Source organism: Malaclemys terrapin, chromosome 2 (genome assembly GCF_027887155.1).
Source record: "Malaclemys terrapin pileata isolate rMalTer1 chromosome 2, rMalTer1.hap1, whole genome shotgun sequence".
Classification (NCBI taxonomy): Eukaryota; Metazoa; Chordata; order Testudines; family Emydidae; genus Malaclemys; species Malaclemys terrapin.
The window spans coordinates 24,921,449-24,940,558 of NC_071506.1; the positions used below are offsets into that span (position 1 = coordinate 24,921,449).

The following is a 19,110-nucleotide window of genomic DNA, read 5'->3' on the forward strand; positions in this document are numbered from 1 at the left end:
ATTGGAGCATAAGCTTTCGTGGGTGAATACCCACTGTCAGATGTTGCATCTGATGAAGTGTGTATTCACCCACGAAAGCTTATGCTCCAATATGTCTGTTAGTCTGTAAGGTGCCACAGGAATCTTTGTCACTTTTTACAAATCCAGACTAACATGGCTACCCCTCTGATACAGAATTGTAATTTCACTTCTTAATAGCAAACACTGTTTCTGGTGTCAGACATATCTTCCTGGATATCTCACTTCAACTTAAACTCATGTGTCCAAAACTGATCTCCTTATCTTTCCTCTCAGCTTTTCTCTACTGCTCCATTCTCTGAAGAGGCCTGCTCATATCCCTGAGCTCTAGGGATTATGTGTGTGTGCGCACGCATGCATTTTTTAAATATAAAATGTCTTTTTGTCTTATTTATATTGACACTCACTTACAGTCTACAATCATGTGTAATGAACATCAGAAGGACTGCATTATACTTGCCCCCGCCCCAAAATGTTTGGATACAGACTCCCACATCATGCTGAGCCCTGTTTCAGAACCACCTCTGCAATTCCAGGTTCAACTATGAAGTAATAAACCATTTACTGTTTCTTTATTGTGTGACTGCATCCTTATATTCTGTTTTAGTGTTTGTTTACTTGTACACCTCTACCCCGATATAACGCTGTCCTCGGGAGCCAGAAAAACTTACTGCATTATATCGAACTTGCTTTGATCTGCTGGAGCGCACAGCCCTGCCAGAGCGCTGCTTTACCGCTTTATATCCGAATTCGTATTATATGGGGGTAGAGGTGTACCTGCATCATAGTCTAACATAACATCTTTCATTGCAAAAGAAAAGGTGATGGTGGCAGTCAGGAAATATGCCTCTATTTTTAGCTAAGCAAACCACTCTTGTTTCAAGAGGTTAACTTTCCTCTCCAACTCTGTCCTTTGCCTGTCTTTGACTCTTAGAGCAGGAGGGAAGAGATTAGCCATTTCTCACTACACTAAACAGGTTCTAATACCCCACACATTGCAGTGGTATGAAAACCTTTCAGTGGTGCATTAAGGGACCTGACTAGCATCTGTCAAGTGTGGTTCTTTCCCACTATCACCATATATATCTGCACTGTCCTCTCCCCCTAGAGTCAGTGTCACCTTTCATACAGTCCAAGTCTTACTGTTTCACCATTTTATTCTCTGTTCCACATTATACGGTTACAAATGTTGTGATTTTTGTGCAAGTACCCTCTCAAGAATTCTTATTCTTTTAATAAAGCTAGCATCAATTTAATCAAATATTTGAGATTTCTACTCTTTGTACCAATATCCAAGTGATGAAAATCTATTAGTAACCACAGTATCAAATACACTGGATTAAAGCATTTAATACAGCTGAGTGTTATTCACGGTTATATCTTAGGGAGAAATCCCTTTTGTCTGTACACTCCAGTGTAAAGTAATTTTATTCAATATGAAATCCAGTGTTTTGTTTTGTGCCATACTGCATGAGACAAAATTTAAAATCACCATTCACGTTAGATGAGAGTAAAGAGTTGAAGATTCAGCCAGTTCAAAGAGGGAGGAAGATAGACATTTTCAGAAAATAAAATGTACCAAATCAACTTATTACAGTAGTTCTGGAGAGTTAAATGGCTCAGGGCATTGAGAAGGTGCCATTCATTTCCAGGTCATTGATATAAAATTGGCCCAGGCCAGTACTGACGGAAAGTTGTCACTATTGATAGTGATTCAGTTGCACATGTCAAATGAGTTAGGCTCCCAGCAGAGATCCTCATGTATCTTCACTGGCATGCTGAGACTGAGGCCATGTCTGCATTACAACGGCACTGCTACAGTGCTGAAGCTATAGTGTAGACCAGAGATAGTCAATTGTTTTTTATCAAGGTCCAAATTTCTCGGTCAAGGTATAGTCAAGGTCCAGATTCCAGAGAAAATAATAAAAAACAACAACAATAATGATAAGTAAATACAAATATTTTGCTATCTGAATTTGGCCCACAGTCCGCCTATGATACAGACACTTCCTACATCGATGGAAGAGGGTTTTCCATCAATGTAGGTAATCCACCTCTCCAAGAGGTGGCAGCTAGTTTGCCAGAAGAATTCTTCTTTTGACTTAGCTGCATCTACAGTGGGGGTTAGGTCGACCTGACTATACTCCAGAGGGAATGAATTTACAGCCCTGAGTGATGTAGCTGGATGAATCTAAGTTCTAGGTATAGACCAGTTTTGAGTAGGCAAGAAAGCGTACTGCCCTGTCCACTTGCAAGTGGTCTCTACAGAACAAATGCACAGAGGATATTGTACGGAAGCTTACACTGTTGCTTTTCTATTGATGACAAGGGGTCTTCAGTCTCTGAGGTTAACAATTTGGCATTTTTGCAAGAACTAAAGTTATTAAATTTTTTTAAAAATATCTGCTAAATAGTGATAATCGGGGAGGGAAGTGATACAGTATAACACGTTTATTAAGTTGAGTTTGGTGCATTTATACCTCATGTATTTCATTACATAACTGGGATATTCAAAGCAAACTTGATCAGACTTCAACATTCCTGCAAAAGCATCTCCCTGGGTGGATCCTTATGCTCCAATGGTGTCCCTCTGACTTCAGCAAGGCTCTTCAGTGGCATAAGGATCTGCCCATGTAAAGATTCCTTTACAAGATTGGGGCTTTAGGATGCAACAAATAAACCACTGCAAAAACTCAGATCAGAGAGAATTCAACATTCTGTAATACTCCATTCAAACGATATCGACTCATACAGTAAACAACATAAATGCAGCACATGAAGTAAAAACTGTACCCACAACAAGGTGAAACAGTGCAAATACTTTGTTTTAAACCAAAACATACCACAGATATACACAACACAAATGCACTGTTTACATTTTGCAATATAAATAGACTTGACAGAACTAAATCTGTGAATATAGGAAACTACAGACCAATAGTACTAAACAATTTGTATTTACTAAGAATACAACACAATTATAGAAAAGATCAAATCATCACTGCCAGAAATGGCTGTAAAGTATTTCACAAGATTGTACTGGAAGGAAACAAACAGTTTTTCTTTAAGTTTTGCTTTAAAAAATATTAAGGCAATCTCACAAAAGTCAAGGTAGGCCCTCATCCTGCAAGGAGCACTGTGTGGCAGATGCTTGAATCTGTCCAGAGACCCAAGGATTCTGCCTACTTGGAGCTTATTGCAGGAGTGGGGCTTTTAATAATAATTAACCATACGCATTGCAACTTGTAGCTTTTAGCTGCCTGTGCATATAACACATTTGTTTACCTTCCACTTCCTCCCTCCTAATTGTTTAGCACCAAAATTCAGTTGTCTGCTAATGATGCATCTATTTCTCACTAAACTCTATAATACTATATAGACAGTAGAATAATGCTTCTAATTAGCATATAATAAAAGTTAAAAAAATCACAGATTATTTCAATTAAAGTAATTCTGATATGAACTTATCTGCATTTTTAACATTTTTAAAATAGAGTTTATACATAAAATCCTTTTGGAATTCTGTTACAGTTTGAAAGACAAGTGGCATTTAATTTGATCTTATACACAATTACATAAACTAAACTAGAATGCTGAACCATTAACCTCTTCAAGTGCTATAGTTTCCATCTTCTTAAAGCAAGGGCTGTGCTACAACCATAACAGATAGTTGTTGCAAAGGCAAAAATCTGCAGAAGAAAATGAGATGAATCACACATGAGATTTCTATTACTCCAGTGCTCCTCAACTTTTCCCATAACCACATTTTACAAGGAAGATTCAGAATTTCCCACAGTTAGCCCAAAAGCCATAATGAAGATTTCAGAGTAACAGCCGTGTTAGTCTGTATCCGCAAAAAGAAGATGTGTTATATAATGAAGATTGGTTGTGACTCCCTGTGACTCTATCACAAGGGTAGGCAACCTTTCAGAAGTGGTGTGCCGAGTCTTCATTTATTCACTCTAATTTAAGGTTTTGCGTGCCAGTAATATATTTTAACATTTTTTAGAAGGTCTCTCTCTCTAAGTCTATATTATATAATTAAACTATTGTTGTATGTAAAGTAAACAAGGTTTTCAAAATGTTTAAGCAGCTTCATTTAAAATTAAATTAAAATGTTGATCTTATGCCGCCAGCCTGCTCAGCCCAGCCTGCTGCCAGCCTGGGGTTCTGTTCACCTAGGCCAGCAGCGGGCTGAGCGGGGCCTGCATCCGGGATGCCGGCTGGCAAGGGGCCGACAGCCGGGACTCCAGACCTGGGGGTGGTGGTTCAGGGGTCAGGACAGAGGGCTGGGGGTGGGTTGGGGGTGCAGGACAGAAGGCTGTGGGGGGGGGGGTTCAGGGGTCAGGGCAGAGGGCTGGGGTTCTCGGCTCGTGGGAGTGCTCATGGCAGGGGGCTGGAAGGGATATGCTCTGTTCCACCCCCTTCCCCAAGGCCCCATCCTTACCTCTTCTCTGCCTCCTCTATGGAGCAGTGAGCATGCTGCCACTTCTCCCCCTCCCCCTCACAAGGGCCATCAGCTGATCGGTGCATGGAAGGAGAGGAGGAGTGGCAGGAAAGCACCACGCTGGGGGAAGAAGCGGAGGAGGGGGGAAGCTTGGCTGCCGCAGGACCACGTTTCTGCCTCCTGCCCCCGCAGGGGAGAGCAGTGGGCGGGGGGAGGGGGGGCTGAGTGGGGTTGGGGGCCGGGACCGTGGCAGGCAGCAGTGTGCCAGTCAAAATCAACTTGCGTGCCGTGTTTGGCACGCGTGCCGTAGGTTGCTGACCCCTGCTCTATCATGACCCTCTGGTCGAGAGCTTATGTGCTATGGCTTTGATAACATTGTGTCAAAAGCATCAAATCCGGACATCACTTTGCTACTTTGTAACTAAAGTAGGTCTTTTACCTAGGTCCTGGTGCAACCCACTTAAATACTTATTTTTATACCCTGTAATTAAGTTTCTTCTCATTATCAAGGATGAACACAGTCATTTGGCTTTTGTTTGTATTCATATTTAATTTCATTCATCTCCAAATTAATGCATCTGCCTCCGGCAAACATAAACTGAGGAGAAAGCTACCACTAAAACAATATGGTATCAACATTTATTATTTACTTGTAGAAATAAGGAAATGGGCACAATTTTTTTTTTTGGAGGGTGGGGGGAATCATTGAAGATAATCAGCTACTGGAATAAGTTACCAAGGGATGTTGTAAAGTTTCTAGAACTTACAGTCTTTAAATAAGGACCGGATGTCTTTCTGTAAGATGTGTTCTAGCTTAATCACAAGTTGTTTCGCTGCAGGGATCATAAGGTGAAATCTATGTTTGTGTTCACCCTAGAATTTATACTAGATGGCTCTATGAATTCATTTGTGAAGAACTAGGGAGGATGGAAACTAGAAAGGGATTTGTTTATTAAATTGAAATACTTTCTGATGTTTCCTGGTCAGAATGATGGAGACCTGCCTCTCCCTCTCTGTACTTGGAGTCACTTAGATTATTACATCCTACCCATACTACACATGCTTTGAGAGAGATAATGAATGTTTGGAAAACAAATGCTAATAACTGCTGAGATTATTACTTTTTTAAAAAGAACCTACACACATGCTTTAATCGATAATATAAACAGCTGGAAGGTCATTGTCTTGACAGCAGATATTTAGCAGGGCTTTAATTTTTCTGTTTTCTCTATGCAGTCTTTATTTAACACTTTCTTGGTTAATGGCAGCAAAAATGAATGTGTGACAAGATGATAATTATTTTCATACAAACTAAGTTTAATTAAGACACTTGGGGAACAGCTGTGAAGGAGCTAGGGGTCAGAGCTCTTCTGTTTGGCTCTTCTTCCCCATATCCCATCAGCACTGTGAGGGGCCTAGAGACTGGAGCTTCTTCCCCACCTACAGCCTGGAACAGTCCAATGGGGAGCTTCACAAGAGCCCCCCAACCCACTACAGCTCAGCAGAACTATGAGAAAGGCAGGAATTCTGCATACTAAGTGGAACTTTACATCAGACGTCTAGGAGCTATAATGGCTTCTCATAAGTTTCTGGGTAGAATTCAGGATGCTGACCTATTATACAGACCTGACTGATTTGGGAAATGGTTAATCTCTATTCCCATGCCATACTGCCACAGCTAGGATCAGCTGGAGCTGCCTTGTTATAACTGGGAGGATGCTGCTTGTAGAGTACTCTCAGTGAGCTTCCTGGACTTTGAAACTAAGGCCTTGTCTACATTTACCTCCGGGTCCGGCGGCAGGCAATCGATGTTCTGGGATCGATTTATCGCGTCTGGTCTAGACGCGATAAATCGATCCCGGATCGATCCCGGAAGTGCTCGCCGTCGACGCCAGTACTCCAGCTCGGCGAGAGGAGTACGCGGCATCGACGGGGGAGCCTCCCTGCCGCGTCTGGACCCGTGGTAAGTTCGGACTAAGGTACTTCGAATTCAGCTATGTTATTAACGTAGCTGAATTTGCGTACCTTAGTCCGAAGTGGGGGGTTAGTGTGGACCAGGCCTAATTCTTCACATCTAGACCCACTGCAGCCTGCATTTGTCAAGCTGCAAAGCTCATCCATAAATTTTTTTGCCTTTCAGAGAGGATGGGCTGAGCACTGGAGCAATTTATTTGTTTTATCTTCATATCAGCTGGTAGATATTTATGTCTAAGTGGGTTGAGCAGTCTTTTATCATTTCTGTATTGTGTATTTTAATTTTTGTGATGGACACCTATAGAGGTTTTTAATAAGCTTAAATAAATGTCTATGATCCCATGATCTAAACAAGACACTGTTAGAAGGTGTAAAAACTGAGAACAGTATTTCCAATCCCTTGTGCTAAACCCATTGGCATACATCTATGGAAGAGGCAGCATCATTCAGATGCAAAGGAAAACAATTAATAATTGAGCCTTTACTTCCACTGACTAGTATGACTCACTCAAAATGTTCCCTTATAAAGAACATTATTCTGTAGTGAAGCAAATACCTACCACACAGTAACAACTTATTGGGGTAGGGGAGAAATAACAAAATTAAATTATCAATTTGTGACTATTCTGTGCTGTGTAACACACAAAAACAGACAGTCTCTTCCGTGAAAAGTTTACATTCTAGTTAACCATTAGATTATTTGGGTAGCTAAAAAGGGTTAAAACAGACTTCCATCTCTTGATGTATATCTATGAAATACTTACTGAGGCTGCTATGCTTATGTTATAGTCTTGATCACTTAGCAACGTAGTGACATTTGATGGAAGTCGATAATTATGCAGAGATGTTGTTGCTGCTTGCAATAAAAAGGCTCCAAAATAAAAGACGAAAGTAGCTGCATGGAAAAGAAAATCCTGAAAAGAAAGTGACAGATTTAGTCTATATTGTAACTGATTGGATATGTGCATTCTTCCTAACCAATCTCCGAGTTTCAGTGCAAACAAAAGCAAGCTTAGAGGTGCCACATAGAAGACGTTCAGATCATTCATCTAAAATGAATGGAATCAGAGTGTAGTCATATTACAATGAATCACACCAGAGTAAGAAACTTTAATTTTTGTATCCTAAAAAGTATACAAAGTGATACAACTCTGTTTTGTTTTTATAGTATTGCAGAGTAACATAACACAACAAAACCCACACCTTTAAAATAAATATAGCTTGACCTCTTAAGTGATCTAGGTCAGCAATTATGTTGCCATGTTTTAAGGCACATTTGCAATAATGGCTATAATAACCCAGCAACTTTGTTACTAAAAAAGCAACTAGAACCACTATTTCAAAGTAGTATGGTGCATACCATATTTATAGTAAAACACAAAGCCCATCCTATTATTCATCTCTCACACACACTATATTGTGCACATTTGTGTATACAAACATTTGCTATTTACATTCATTTAAAGAGGTGTTTTAAGTGTTAGTTTTAATTTCTCTCTCCCGAGTCCTGTACATTTCAGCTCCAGGCACTAAGATTCTGACTTTCCAGGCTGAGGGATACAATAAAGCTTTTAAAACCTCTCTAAAATATTTCTATTTCTAGTCTGTAAAACACACAGTGTACAGAATCAGGGTGGATTTGATTTAAATCATGATTTAAAATCATTAGACAGGAAGACTCAATTGAATCATAGATTTCTACATAAAAGTGCATTCTTGTTGGTTGTTATAACCTTAATACATATTCTTCACAACTCAGAGACAGATGTTGTTTCATTTTTAGAAGGTACACACTATACATTTTTAAAGTGATTTATTTTGAAAACTTTTCATATTAGTTTTACAGCTACATCAGAAAATGAATGATTGTTTGGTTATTTCATTTACCAAAGGTAATTGAAGCAGATATTTATGAAGTCACTGGGAGGTGAACTATCTCCAATTCAACAGGTTAAGCATTAATATTTGGAGGATTTTCCTGCCATGCTGTATTAGGAGGAGAACAACACCAGACAAACAATTAAATTGTTTTATTTAACTAAAAACAAAAACATTGTGTATTTTGGATTTTTTCTTCAACAGCAAACATAATATTTTAACAAAACATCTATATGAAATTTGAATTTACTTAAATATTCAAGTTTTTTTTTAAATCAAGTTTCTTTGTGTTAAAATTGTTTTTAACAAAATGAAATATTAGAAAAACAAAAATTAAATTGACTATGTCAGCCAGGTCAACATGAAAACTTAAAATATTGGCTTCTGCAGCTAACTCAGTCATCTTAACCTTCGTTTTCCTGTTTGTTCATAATCTGGAAAAGAAAAACAAGCTTTCCTGCTTTTTCAGATCCCAAATGATTTGGAATGAATTAGTCCAAAGGAAGAAAATATTCTTTCTACACCAGCAGAAGAAGCTACTGCTGTTAAAAGTGAGATTATCACTTCAACAGTCTCTGAATCCAAGTGCTTAAGTGACTTCCACCAGTTCACTGGTGTGAGTTTCTTTAAAACATCACCAGCAAACATATATTTCTTGAATGGTTCACCCTTAGCGCTGAAGTTTATTATAGTTGGCATTCTGGAGGGATGATTGCTGGATGTCCACATCATAGCCAACTCCTCTTCTTCAGCAGTTAAGGTTTGACCCTTGTACCGAGTATTGAGAATATTTGCAAGAAAATGAGCTGGAGATAGTGCTTATCCCGCTCATTTTTTTAATGCTTGTAATTTAACTCTGTCATTGCATATTTCTCTTTTTAAGACCTCACTCAGTTCCTTCCAAATTTCAACAGCGTCAGCAATAAAACAGCTATTTCCCTGCATATTGTTCAAGGCTACAGAAATAGGCTTCAGGGTACTCAGCATGTGTTCAACATTTCTCTTAAGCCCAATCTTGAGAACTTTGGCTGTGACAGTGCCATCTATTTTTTCACTATTTTGTTCACAAATTATCATCAGATTAGGCCAGTTCTTGAAATAGTGCTCAAAACAGTTCCATCTCATGTCTTGTGGGAGTTAGCTTGGTTCCTCCCACTTTTTTCAGAGCAGCTGCTGCAAAGTGGTTGTTACAGAAGTGTTTTGCAATTTCAACAAGATTAGCCTTTATTTCTGGAACACTGAGGTCTTTGGCTAGGAGGTGCATCAAATGTTATTAGCTTGGGACTCTCTTCTAAATAATTTCTTCTCATCTTGGATACATTTGCAGCATTGTCTGTGACCTAGCTGCGTACTAGACATTTGAATTTTTTTTCACAGTTTGTTCTAGCTTTTACTGCTACTTCTTGTAAGTATTTTGCTGTGTGTGCATTTCCTGATGTATCAATTGTTTCTGTAAGGAAGACATTTCTTTCTTCTGTTGTCACACAAGCACATACAACAGGACCATTGTGCACATTGCTCCACCCATCAAGACTCAGGTTAACAATTTTACTCTCCAGACCTTTTGCACAGTGCTCAATTTCTCTTTCATACACTTTATCCAGCAATTTGCCTGCAACATCTGCTCTGTTGGGTGGACTGTATCCTGGTGTTAATGACTGAACCATGTTAATGAAGCATGGGTTCTCAATCATACGGAAAGGAGAGTTTGTTGCATATACGAACCGGGCAATTTTTTCATCAATTACCTCTTTTTGTAATCTGCTGGTTCTAATCACAAACTTATCTCTGGTTGTTTTTGGATGATGGAGTTTTTTTTTTTTTTTTTGCTACAGGTGATATACTGTGGCTATGTGACATACATGATGGGACTGAAACACTATCATTGGCAGATAACTCTGAAACTATAGAAAAGGATGGTGATCTTGAAGGTGGATAGTCTTCAGAATCCTGTATGTTGAGGATGGATTCTCCTAAACAAAATAAGTCAATGCAGTTATTTAATTATTATTACCATTTAGTATTACTCATTGCATTCATTGACACACAGTACTACTTTAAAGGTGAGACTGTAAAAGGAAGATCTGCCTATTTCAGCTATTTATTTTTTATCACAACTGCATCTAAAATGATAGTACCATAGAGTAACAACTATATTTTTTGCTCAAACATGAGAATTCAAGAATAGTCCAGAAGGAAGACAGGCAGTCCTTAAGAAAGAAGTCTGAAATAAAAAAAGTTTACCAACCTGAAGATCCTGCATGTTCAGACACGTTCCTTTCATCATCTTCAACGCACCTTCCTCCTGAGAAGGAACACTTCTCATGATGTTGTTTCATTTGGGCAACCAGGTCTTGCATTTCTTTGTTGCACTGTTTACATTTTGCAGGCATGTCTGCCTCACCCACAGGTAGAGGAACTTCATTAAAATATTCCCAAACTGGATCTCTTTTACGGCCTGCTGCCATTATAGGTTTTCCCTTCTAGTGAGAGAATGGTATGGTAGATCTCAAATCAATGAAGGCTACACTCAGAAAGACCTCAAGACTTCTGGAATATGCTGCTCAGCTTCACTTTTGTTTCTACTGCCTGTCCTTCCCGTCTCACATTTATCTCCAGACGTCTTCTCCTTGTCCAGCTCTATTCCACCCCCAATAATCTTCTATTTTTTTAAACTTTTCACTTTTAGAGAGAGGTAAGGGATTGATTCTGTGTACACAAATTTGCAGAGGGACAATAGGGTTGAGGTCTGTTATTTCTCAACTCTCTATATTATTTATTTAAAAACATTTTTCCTATTAACAAGCATGTTATCTTTGGAGACACAAATCCACAGTTGGAGAACTGCAAAACTAAGCATCTCTAAGTATCTGCAAAACTAAGTATCTTCTAGACTGAGCACTGAGTCCCATTGGGTAGATAGAAAGATTAACCTAAATAATCTATACAGAAGCCCCTGGAACCCCATAAGATTGGGTCCCTAATCCATGACCTATTGGAACTTATTTACAAAACTTTTCTTAAACATTACATGAATATATGGTCTCATACTATAGAATTAGAATTTATAATCCCTATTCCATAATGCCCAAATAAATCTGTTAGTCTTTAAGGTGCCACCAAACTCCTTGTTGTTTTTGTGGATACAGACTAACATGGCTACCCCCCAATACTGTTCAGTGAGTAGCTTAGTCCTAGCTGTACACAGAAGAGATATTTTCAAAAGAGAAGCTGTCATTTCCTCCATCCAGATGCCAAACACTCTAACTTCCCTGGCAATAGTTACAGTGAAGATACGTATCAACGGTAAGGTTCTATCTGGGACATGATGCCTGTGATCCAAAACCTAACTGTTTACTCTTAGGATTTTTAAATAAAAAAGGATGGTGCCCAATTTTCCACTGCCTTACACTTTGCACAATCACTTAAATCTTGTGCAAAGTGTGTGTAAAATACTACCAGATCAGAATGGAATGATAGCTTACACCTAGTTTGCGCAGATGTAAATGACAACACAATATATAGGGCAGCAGAGAATAAAGTCTATGGTCTTTGTCATATCATCTGGTTCAGTATAAAGCAGGGGATCTCAAACTGGGGGTCGCAAGGTTATTACATGGGAGGTTGCGAGCTGTCAGACTCCCCCCCAAATCCAGCTATGCCTCCAGCATTTATAATGGTGCTCAATATATTAAAAAGTGTTTTTAATTTATAAGGGGGGGGGGTCGTACTCAGAGTCTTGCTATTTGAAAGGGGTCACCAGTACAAAAGTTTGAGAACCACTGGGAGCAACACAACTTCCTTACTCATGCTGAGTTAGTGTCTTACTCCCATGAGTAATCCCACTAGATTGAATAGGGCTAAGCAGGAAATAAGGTACTGCTCAGCGCAAGGTTGGCAGAATCTTACCCTAAAAGTGCTACTCATTTGCATCCAGGAGAGTGGAGTTTGGGGGTTTTAAACTATTTTTATTTTAAAATAAAAGAGAATAGCCTCTTCTTACAATTTTCCATGACAAGCAATAATAATTAAAATAATGTGCCTGGACTTTTCCCATTTTTGGCCTTCTCAAACCACTAGCCTTAATTAGCCATTCTGAATTCCAGGCCAAATTTTAGTTTCTGCAGCATAAGGAATAATACAAAAATCTTTTTCTTTAAACACTTTCCAATTTAAGTGTTAGAACAAACAGCAACATGGTATACTATCTTTTTATTTAAAAATAAAAAAAATGAGTTTATATAACCAGATTGAAAAAACTCGGGTTTTTTTTTGTAAGTCCTCCACAGAATTTGCCATTTGCAATATATTCCAGCAATGTAGAAGTCAGGGTATCTTGCTGAAAAAAATCTAGGTCCATCATACTACAGGGCATAACTTTAGGTCCAGCAGGTACTATGCTGAACAGTGGCCAAATAGTAATTATCTTTCGGTGATTAGTGATCTGGACTGGATATTGAGCCAGTGAACTAGGTATAAAAGGTTCAAATCCCATTTCTTTGCCCTGTTAATCATGGGGAATTTTTAACAAAGTCACAGGCAAACATCATAGGCACATTCACAGATGATGTGCGCCTATTACTATTTTTCTCCCATAAGGGAGGTTCCAGCAGCAGCACTCACTTTATCACAGAGAGGTGTCAAAATTCCCTGTCCTACTAGATATAAAAATAGCCAACAAGCATTTGATAGGGCAAAATCAATAATGTATAATGAATACTTACAAGGAGAATTATAGGATGAATGTTTGTGTAGTACTTTGAACATGCAAAAAAAGCACTATGGCTCCAGTCCAGCAAAGCACTTAATTATGTGCAGAACTTTAAGTCTGTGATTGGTTCCACTGAAACCAATGACACTATTCACTTGCTTAAAAGTAATGCTCATGCTTTATGTGCTTTCCTGCATACTAACTGATGTGACTGCCACTGAACAACACTAACCACCTTCTGTGAAATTCCCTGCAGCTTCCCCAACATCCAGCTCACAATCCCTTAACAAGCTTAAATGGAATTAAGCCACAAATCAAGTTAAGAGTTGATGTTGTACTTTGTTTGTATGTATAGTGAAACATTGGTGCAATGGTGCTAAAGTCTGTTTGGACAGAATCCAGACTATCACTGCTAATGGACTCATTACACAAGTTTAAGCTTTCAAACCCCAAACTTATGAAGTTTGATGACCTTTGATTCAAGATTCGCACAGATCTAGGGACTCTCAACACAGTTACTTGGATATCAAGGGATGCACAACCATGGATGTTTATACTGAAACATACAAATCTGGCTAAAAGCAGTATGATTGCCAGTAATAAAAAAGAGCTACACAGAAGAAAGATTATTTAATGAAGGTATTGAGCAATTAGGCATAACTGCATTTTAATACACCTCTACCCCGATATAACGCTGTCCTCGGGAGCCAAAAAATCTTACCGCGTGATAGGTGAAACCGCGTTATATCGAACTTGCTTTGATCCACCGGAGCGTGAAGCCCAGCTCCCTCCCCCGCCCCCCCAAGCGTTGCTTTACTGTGTTATATCCGAATTTGTGTTATATCGGGTCGCGTTATATCGGGGTAGAGGTATACCATAAAGATTGTAGAAGGTCTGATCCTTTGTGTATTTTCTCTGCCTGTTATTGCTCACTCAAAAAGCCTCACAATACTATAAAATAGAATGATACAGTATTGCATTTCACCACTTTTAGGCTGTTAGAGACTCCCCATTCCGAACATGCACCTCACAAGAAAACATTTTTTAGGCAATAACACATGAGAGCACAAACTATAAATCACTGAGGGATGCACTTGGTAACTTTCCAATAGTTTGAGATAGGCATGTAACTTGCATAAAACTGATCAGATTACTGCCGTCTATTTTTTTTTATAATATGGAGGTACAGCTTGGGAGTACTACTGGTTTCAGCATGTAAAGCTTCATCATAACATGGGCAGAATCTTGCCATGTGATTGAACACTGAACGTGAATGAACACTGAGCACTGCATGCTGGGACCTGTAGTTCTACAGGCTGCACTATGAAATTAAAAGAAAAGGGCAGACAAGAGTCTCTGAAGAACTCTGAACTATATTCGTGCTGCAGGCCATGCTTTGGCCATTCATGATGTGAAAGCCAAGCACCAACACTAGCATAACATTTAAGGACCTGATCCAAAGCTCATCAAAATTAATTAGAATTTCTTCATTAACTTCATTGGGCTTTGGATCAGACCGTAAGAGTCTTATGAAGAGTAAGATCAATTTGTTTTTCTCATAAAATCATTCTCACAAGGAAAAAAAACTTACCATCTGGTTCCAGTCCACAGCAATTCTGTGTGTATAACTAAAAAGGAATACGCCCAGGAAGAGGATGGACAAAAAACAAGCAGTCACTGACACAAACATCACCCATCCCTGTAGCAGAGGCACTGGAACTCTAGTAGCAGCTACCAAAATCCAGACAAGTGCTCCAAACAGCTGTAGAAAAAAAAAAAAAAAAAAAGCCATGATGAGAATAAAGGCTTAACGCTGAATCTTGTCCAGCCCCTCCAGACTAAGAGCTAACAGTTAATTTATTTTTAAAAAAGCTTTCAGGTGCAATTTTTGGCACTGGGGTAAAATATTCAAAAAATCCCCTCTTGAAAAGTGACTTAGCTACTCAAAAGGCTAAGTAATCAAAAGTCAATGGGACATAAGTTTGTAAATAATTTTTGAAAATGGGATTTAGGTTCCTAAATCACTTAATTGCTTCTAAAGTTTCACTGAAATCTGATTTTGAAGGAAATACAGGACAAGTGAAAATATTATCAAAATGCATTTATCCTAAAATAGAAATAAATAAATCTATATCTGTTGCAACTGGTATGCCAAGGATGTAAATGAGATTAAAATCTAAATCTTATACCCATATATAATTTTGTTAGCTCCCAGCAGATACAGATATGAGATCATTATAACTGTATAAATAGGACTTATTGGTTATACCCAAAAGAGTAAAAAGCAACAAACAAAAGTAAAATATAAAAGACTAGCATAACTATGGTAGACTGCTGTGTCATGAAAGTCAGATAAATGAAGTATATCAGCCAAATTCTTTTCATATTAAGATCTATATAATTAGGAGCAGAATTTAGTCCTACAAAGTTGCAGCACACTGATCTTCTCAATTCATGACTTCAATCATAAACATAGATCTCTATAAGAGTGATACTTGCTTCCTGAAATGTGTTCCTTTAATACAGAAAGCCTTAACTTGATTGAAATAGAACTCATCTATTAACTGAGCATTGCTCAAATTTATATTGAGTTACCATTTCCAATTCAACTCTCCCAGCTCTCAGAGTATAAAGTTGGAGATAAAATTTTCAGACTTCAAGAACTACAACTTCAAAATAATGCCTGCCCAGTTTCTTCTGAATCTAGGACCTCAGACTCAATTTTCAGAAGAAGTTGCCTGCATTTGGAGTAAGTAGGTCTCCTTTGGTATAAAATGCAACCATCTGTGGATAACCATCTGAGGCTGATGATGTAAAAGTGCACTAGCAGCCTGCATTCAGCATTCCCATAGATTAGTATTATCAGCTTCCAAGTTATTTTCAAGCGCTTCTCTTCAGGTTTTAGTTGTAGTGAGGAAGCAGGTTTTCTCCATCTTTATAGCGATGGAGGCTCAGAACATTATTCAGAGAACAGACATTTAATTGGTAGTAACAGCACAATCTTTTCTGCAACATCCCATTGCTAAGACTGGTAGCGGGGTTACTAATTTAAATATCCACTGTGATCGTGGGGAGGCCCAATATCAGAGAAACACCAAGACTAACCTGAGAATGTCAGCACCTGTTACATAAACTGGCAAATCTGCCAAGCAGTTAATTTTGGTCACTGCTGATCTGGGCTCCAGTCCTGCAACTGGATCCACACCAGCAGATCCTTGGACCAGTGCGGAGGCCATTTTGAAAAAAGTCAGGGCCCCATGTGGAGGGGAAGGCATGCCTATAGGGATCCATTTGAAAGACTGGGGCCCAGGTCAGTATTCAAATCTGTGACTGTAAGAAGAAAGACATTCTGGGTGAAATCCTGGACTGATTGAAATCAATGGGAGTTTGCCATTAACTTCAATGGCGCCAGCATTTCACCTCTAACCTGTTAGTAATCATGATGCTGATCCTGCAAACTCTTACCCTTGTCCTAACTGAGGACATGAGTAGTACCATTGAAGTCAATGGGACTGCGCATGCCAGTAAGGTTTAAGCATGCTAGAGTTTGAGGGAGCCTAAAAACAAACACACTGTATATTTTTACTTCCTTGGACTTCTGAATCTGATCTAAACGTATGGAAGATCAAGACTGTCTTGATTAAAATAAAACTGTGTAAAATACATACACAGTGTTCTGTGGCCACTGCCCCATAACTAAAACGGAACAGGAGCCAAGATACAGCTATGAAAAACACAGATCTGAGTGACAGGTTTCAGAGTAACAGCCGTGTTAGTCTGTATCCGCAAAAAGAAGAACAGGAGTACTTGTGGCACCTTAGAGACTAACAAATTTATTAGAGCATAAGCTTTCGTGGATGCATCCGAAGAAGTGGGCTGTAGTCCACGAAAGCTTATGCTCTAATAAATTTGTTAGTCTCTAAGGTGCCACAAGTACTCCTGTTCTTCTTTTTACAGATCTGAGTGGAAATCAGGAGAACAAACACCTCCGGTGTTACTTCAGCACAGTTGTATGTTGGACAGGATCCCACTTCCTGGGGAAGCTTTAAGGTGTATGTTGGACAGGATCCCCCTTCCTGGGGAAGCTTTAAGGGGGGGAAACAGGGGATTAGGCAAAATGGAGGCATGGGAAAAGGCTTCAGTGGTGCCCCCCCCCTACACACATTTATTCCCCCAACTGTCTATCCTTCACCCCACCTCGCCTGCCCCTTGCATAAAGTCCAATGCTCCAGTTCTCCTGGATCCTCCTTTGGGGAATAGCTCCTGGCAGGAAAATGCAGAGTCTACTCTTGCTCTCCGGTATCAGGGGGTAGCCGTGTTAGTCTGTAGCTCCAAAAACAACAAGGAGTCTGGTGGCACCTTAAAGACTAACAGATTTATTTGGGCATAAGCTTTCATGGGTAAAAACCTCACTTCTTCGGATGCATAGAGTGAAAGTTACAGATGCAGGCTCTCCGGTTTCCTGCTCCAGGAGACCCTCCTGATACTGCCACCACCAGCTCCAGCTGCTGCACCTTTCCCACCTACAAAATGGCAGGTTAGCAGCGTGGGGGGGGCGGTAGCAGGGCTACGGTGCCGCCTGTTCGCAGCAGCCTGGGCTCCTGCACACGGGGGACGGACAGGTGTGCACCCCCGGTTCTGTATGCAGGACACTGGCCCTGCTGCTTTGGGCATTTCACATCGCAGCCCACGCGCTCCGGGCTCAGCGCAACAAGTGCCGGGCAGCGGAGGTGTCGTGGGGCGGAGGAGGAAGGATTTGAGGATATGTTTGGGAGAAGGGACTGAAATTCAAGGCAGGAACGAGTGAAAGGAAAGGGAACGGGGGGAAGCGGGACTAGAGGGGGCGGTAATGGGGGGAGGAGAAGAGGGGACCGGGGCTGAAGGGGGAAGAGCGGGGAGTCCGTGCCCGGCAGCAGCATTGCCCTCCCCGAGCAGCCCCCGGTCCGGGTCACTCACGATCTCCAGGCAGATGAAGGCTCCCGAGTAGGTGCGCAGGATGTCCAAGCCTACGGGCAGCGTGATCCTGGGCGCGGGGAAGTAGGCGGTGGGGTTGGGGGGCGGCGGCATGGAGCCTCCCCTGGCCGACATGCTGCCGCGGAGTGAGCCTGGCCCTGACGTGGCCGCAGGTTGGGGGGAGGCTGCGCCCAGAGCAGGTGCAGGAAGCGTGTGTGCAACACCCAAGCCCTGGGCCAGCCCCTGCGCCGGGCGCCGCCCAGTCCCCAGCCCGGGGACTGCTGCACGCGCCACACGCCCCACAGCCGCGCCTGGAGGCGGCAGGCCCGGTTCGCCAGGACGCCGGTACACCTGGCACTGGCGCTGCCTGCTCCGGGGGCTTCAGACAGCGTCAGCCCCTTTCTCCTGGCGATGAGCCCAGACTCGGCCCCTGGGGTGTTCCCAACTCAGGGCCAGACACTCCGCCCCCCGCAACCCGCCAGTCCCTGGGGTGTTCCCAACTCAGGGCCAGACACCCTGCCCCCCGCAATCCGCCAGCCTCTGGGGTGTTCCCAACTCAGGGCCAGACACCCTGCCCCCCGCAATCCACCAGCCTCTGGGGTGTTCCCAACTCAGGGCCAGACACCCTGCCCCCCGCAATCCACCAGCCTCTGGGGTGTTCCCAACTCAGGGCCAGACACTCCGCCCCCCGCAACCCGCCAGTCCCTGGGGTGTTCCCAACTCAGGGCCAGACACCCTGCCCCCCGCAATCCGCCAGCCTCTGGGGTGTTCCCAACTCAGGGCCAGACACTCCGCCCCCCGCAACCCGCCAGTCCCTGGTGTGTTCCCAATTCAGGGCCAGACACCCAGCCCCTGGGGTGTTCCCAACTCAGGGCCAGACACCCTGCCCCCCGCAATCCGCCAGCCCCTGGGGTGTTCCCAACTCAGGGCCAGACACTCCGCAACCCGCCAGTCCCTGGGGTGTTCCCAACTCAGGGTCAGACACGCCCGCCTGCCCCTCACCCCAGGCCCTCCGAACCTTTTCATCAGGCCCCTGTCCTGCGAGCCCTCCCTGCCACAATCTGAGCCGCTGCCTGCCCTGCAGCCGGTTCGCTTCCGAACCGTGCCAAGGAAACAACTATACCCGCCC

General features: G+C 41.6%; 1 protein-coding gene across 1 annotated transcript; it reads right to left on the reverse strand.

Moving 5' to 3' along the window:
• Positions 1–2,454: 2,454 nt before the first annotated feature.
• On the reverse strand, positions 2,455–18,325 carry MAL2 (mal, T cell differentiation protein 2). The gene is made up of 4 exons (XM_054019228.1): positions 17,985–18,325; positions 14,620–14,790; positions 7,204–7,353; positions 2,455–3,707 (listed from the first exon to the last, which is right to left on the reverse strand). Exons 1-4 carry the CDS (start codon positions 18,114–18,116, stop codon positions 3,636–3,638), a joined length of 525 nt encoding a protein of 174 aa, XP_053875203.1. The 5' UTR covers positions 18,117–18,325; the 3' UTR covers positions 2,455–3,635.
• Positions 18,326–19,110: the final 785 nt, after the last annotated feature.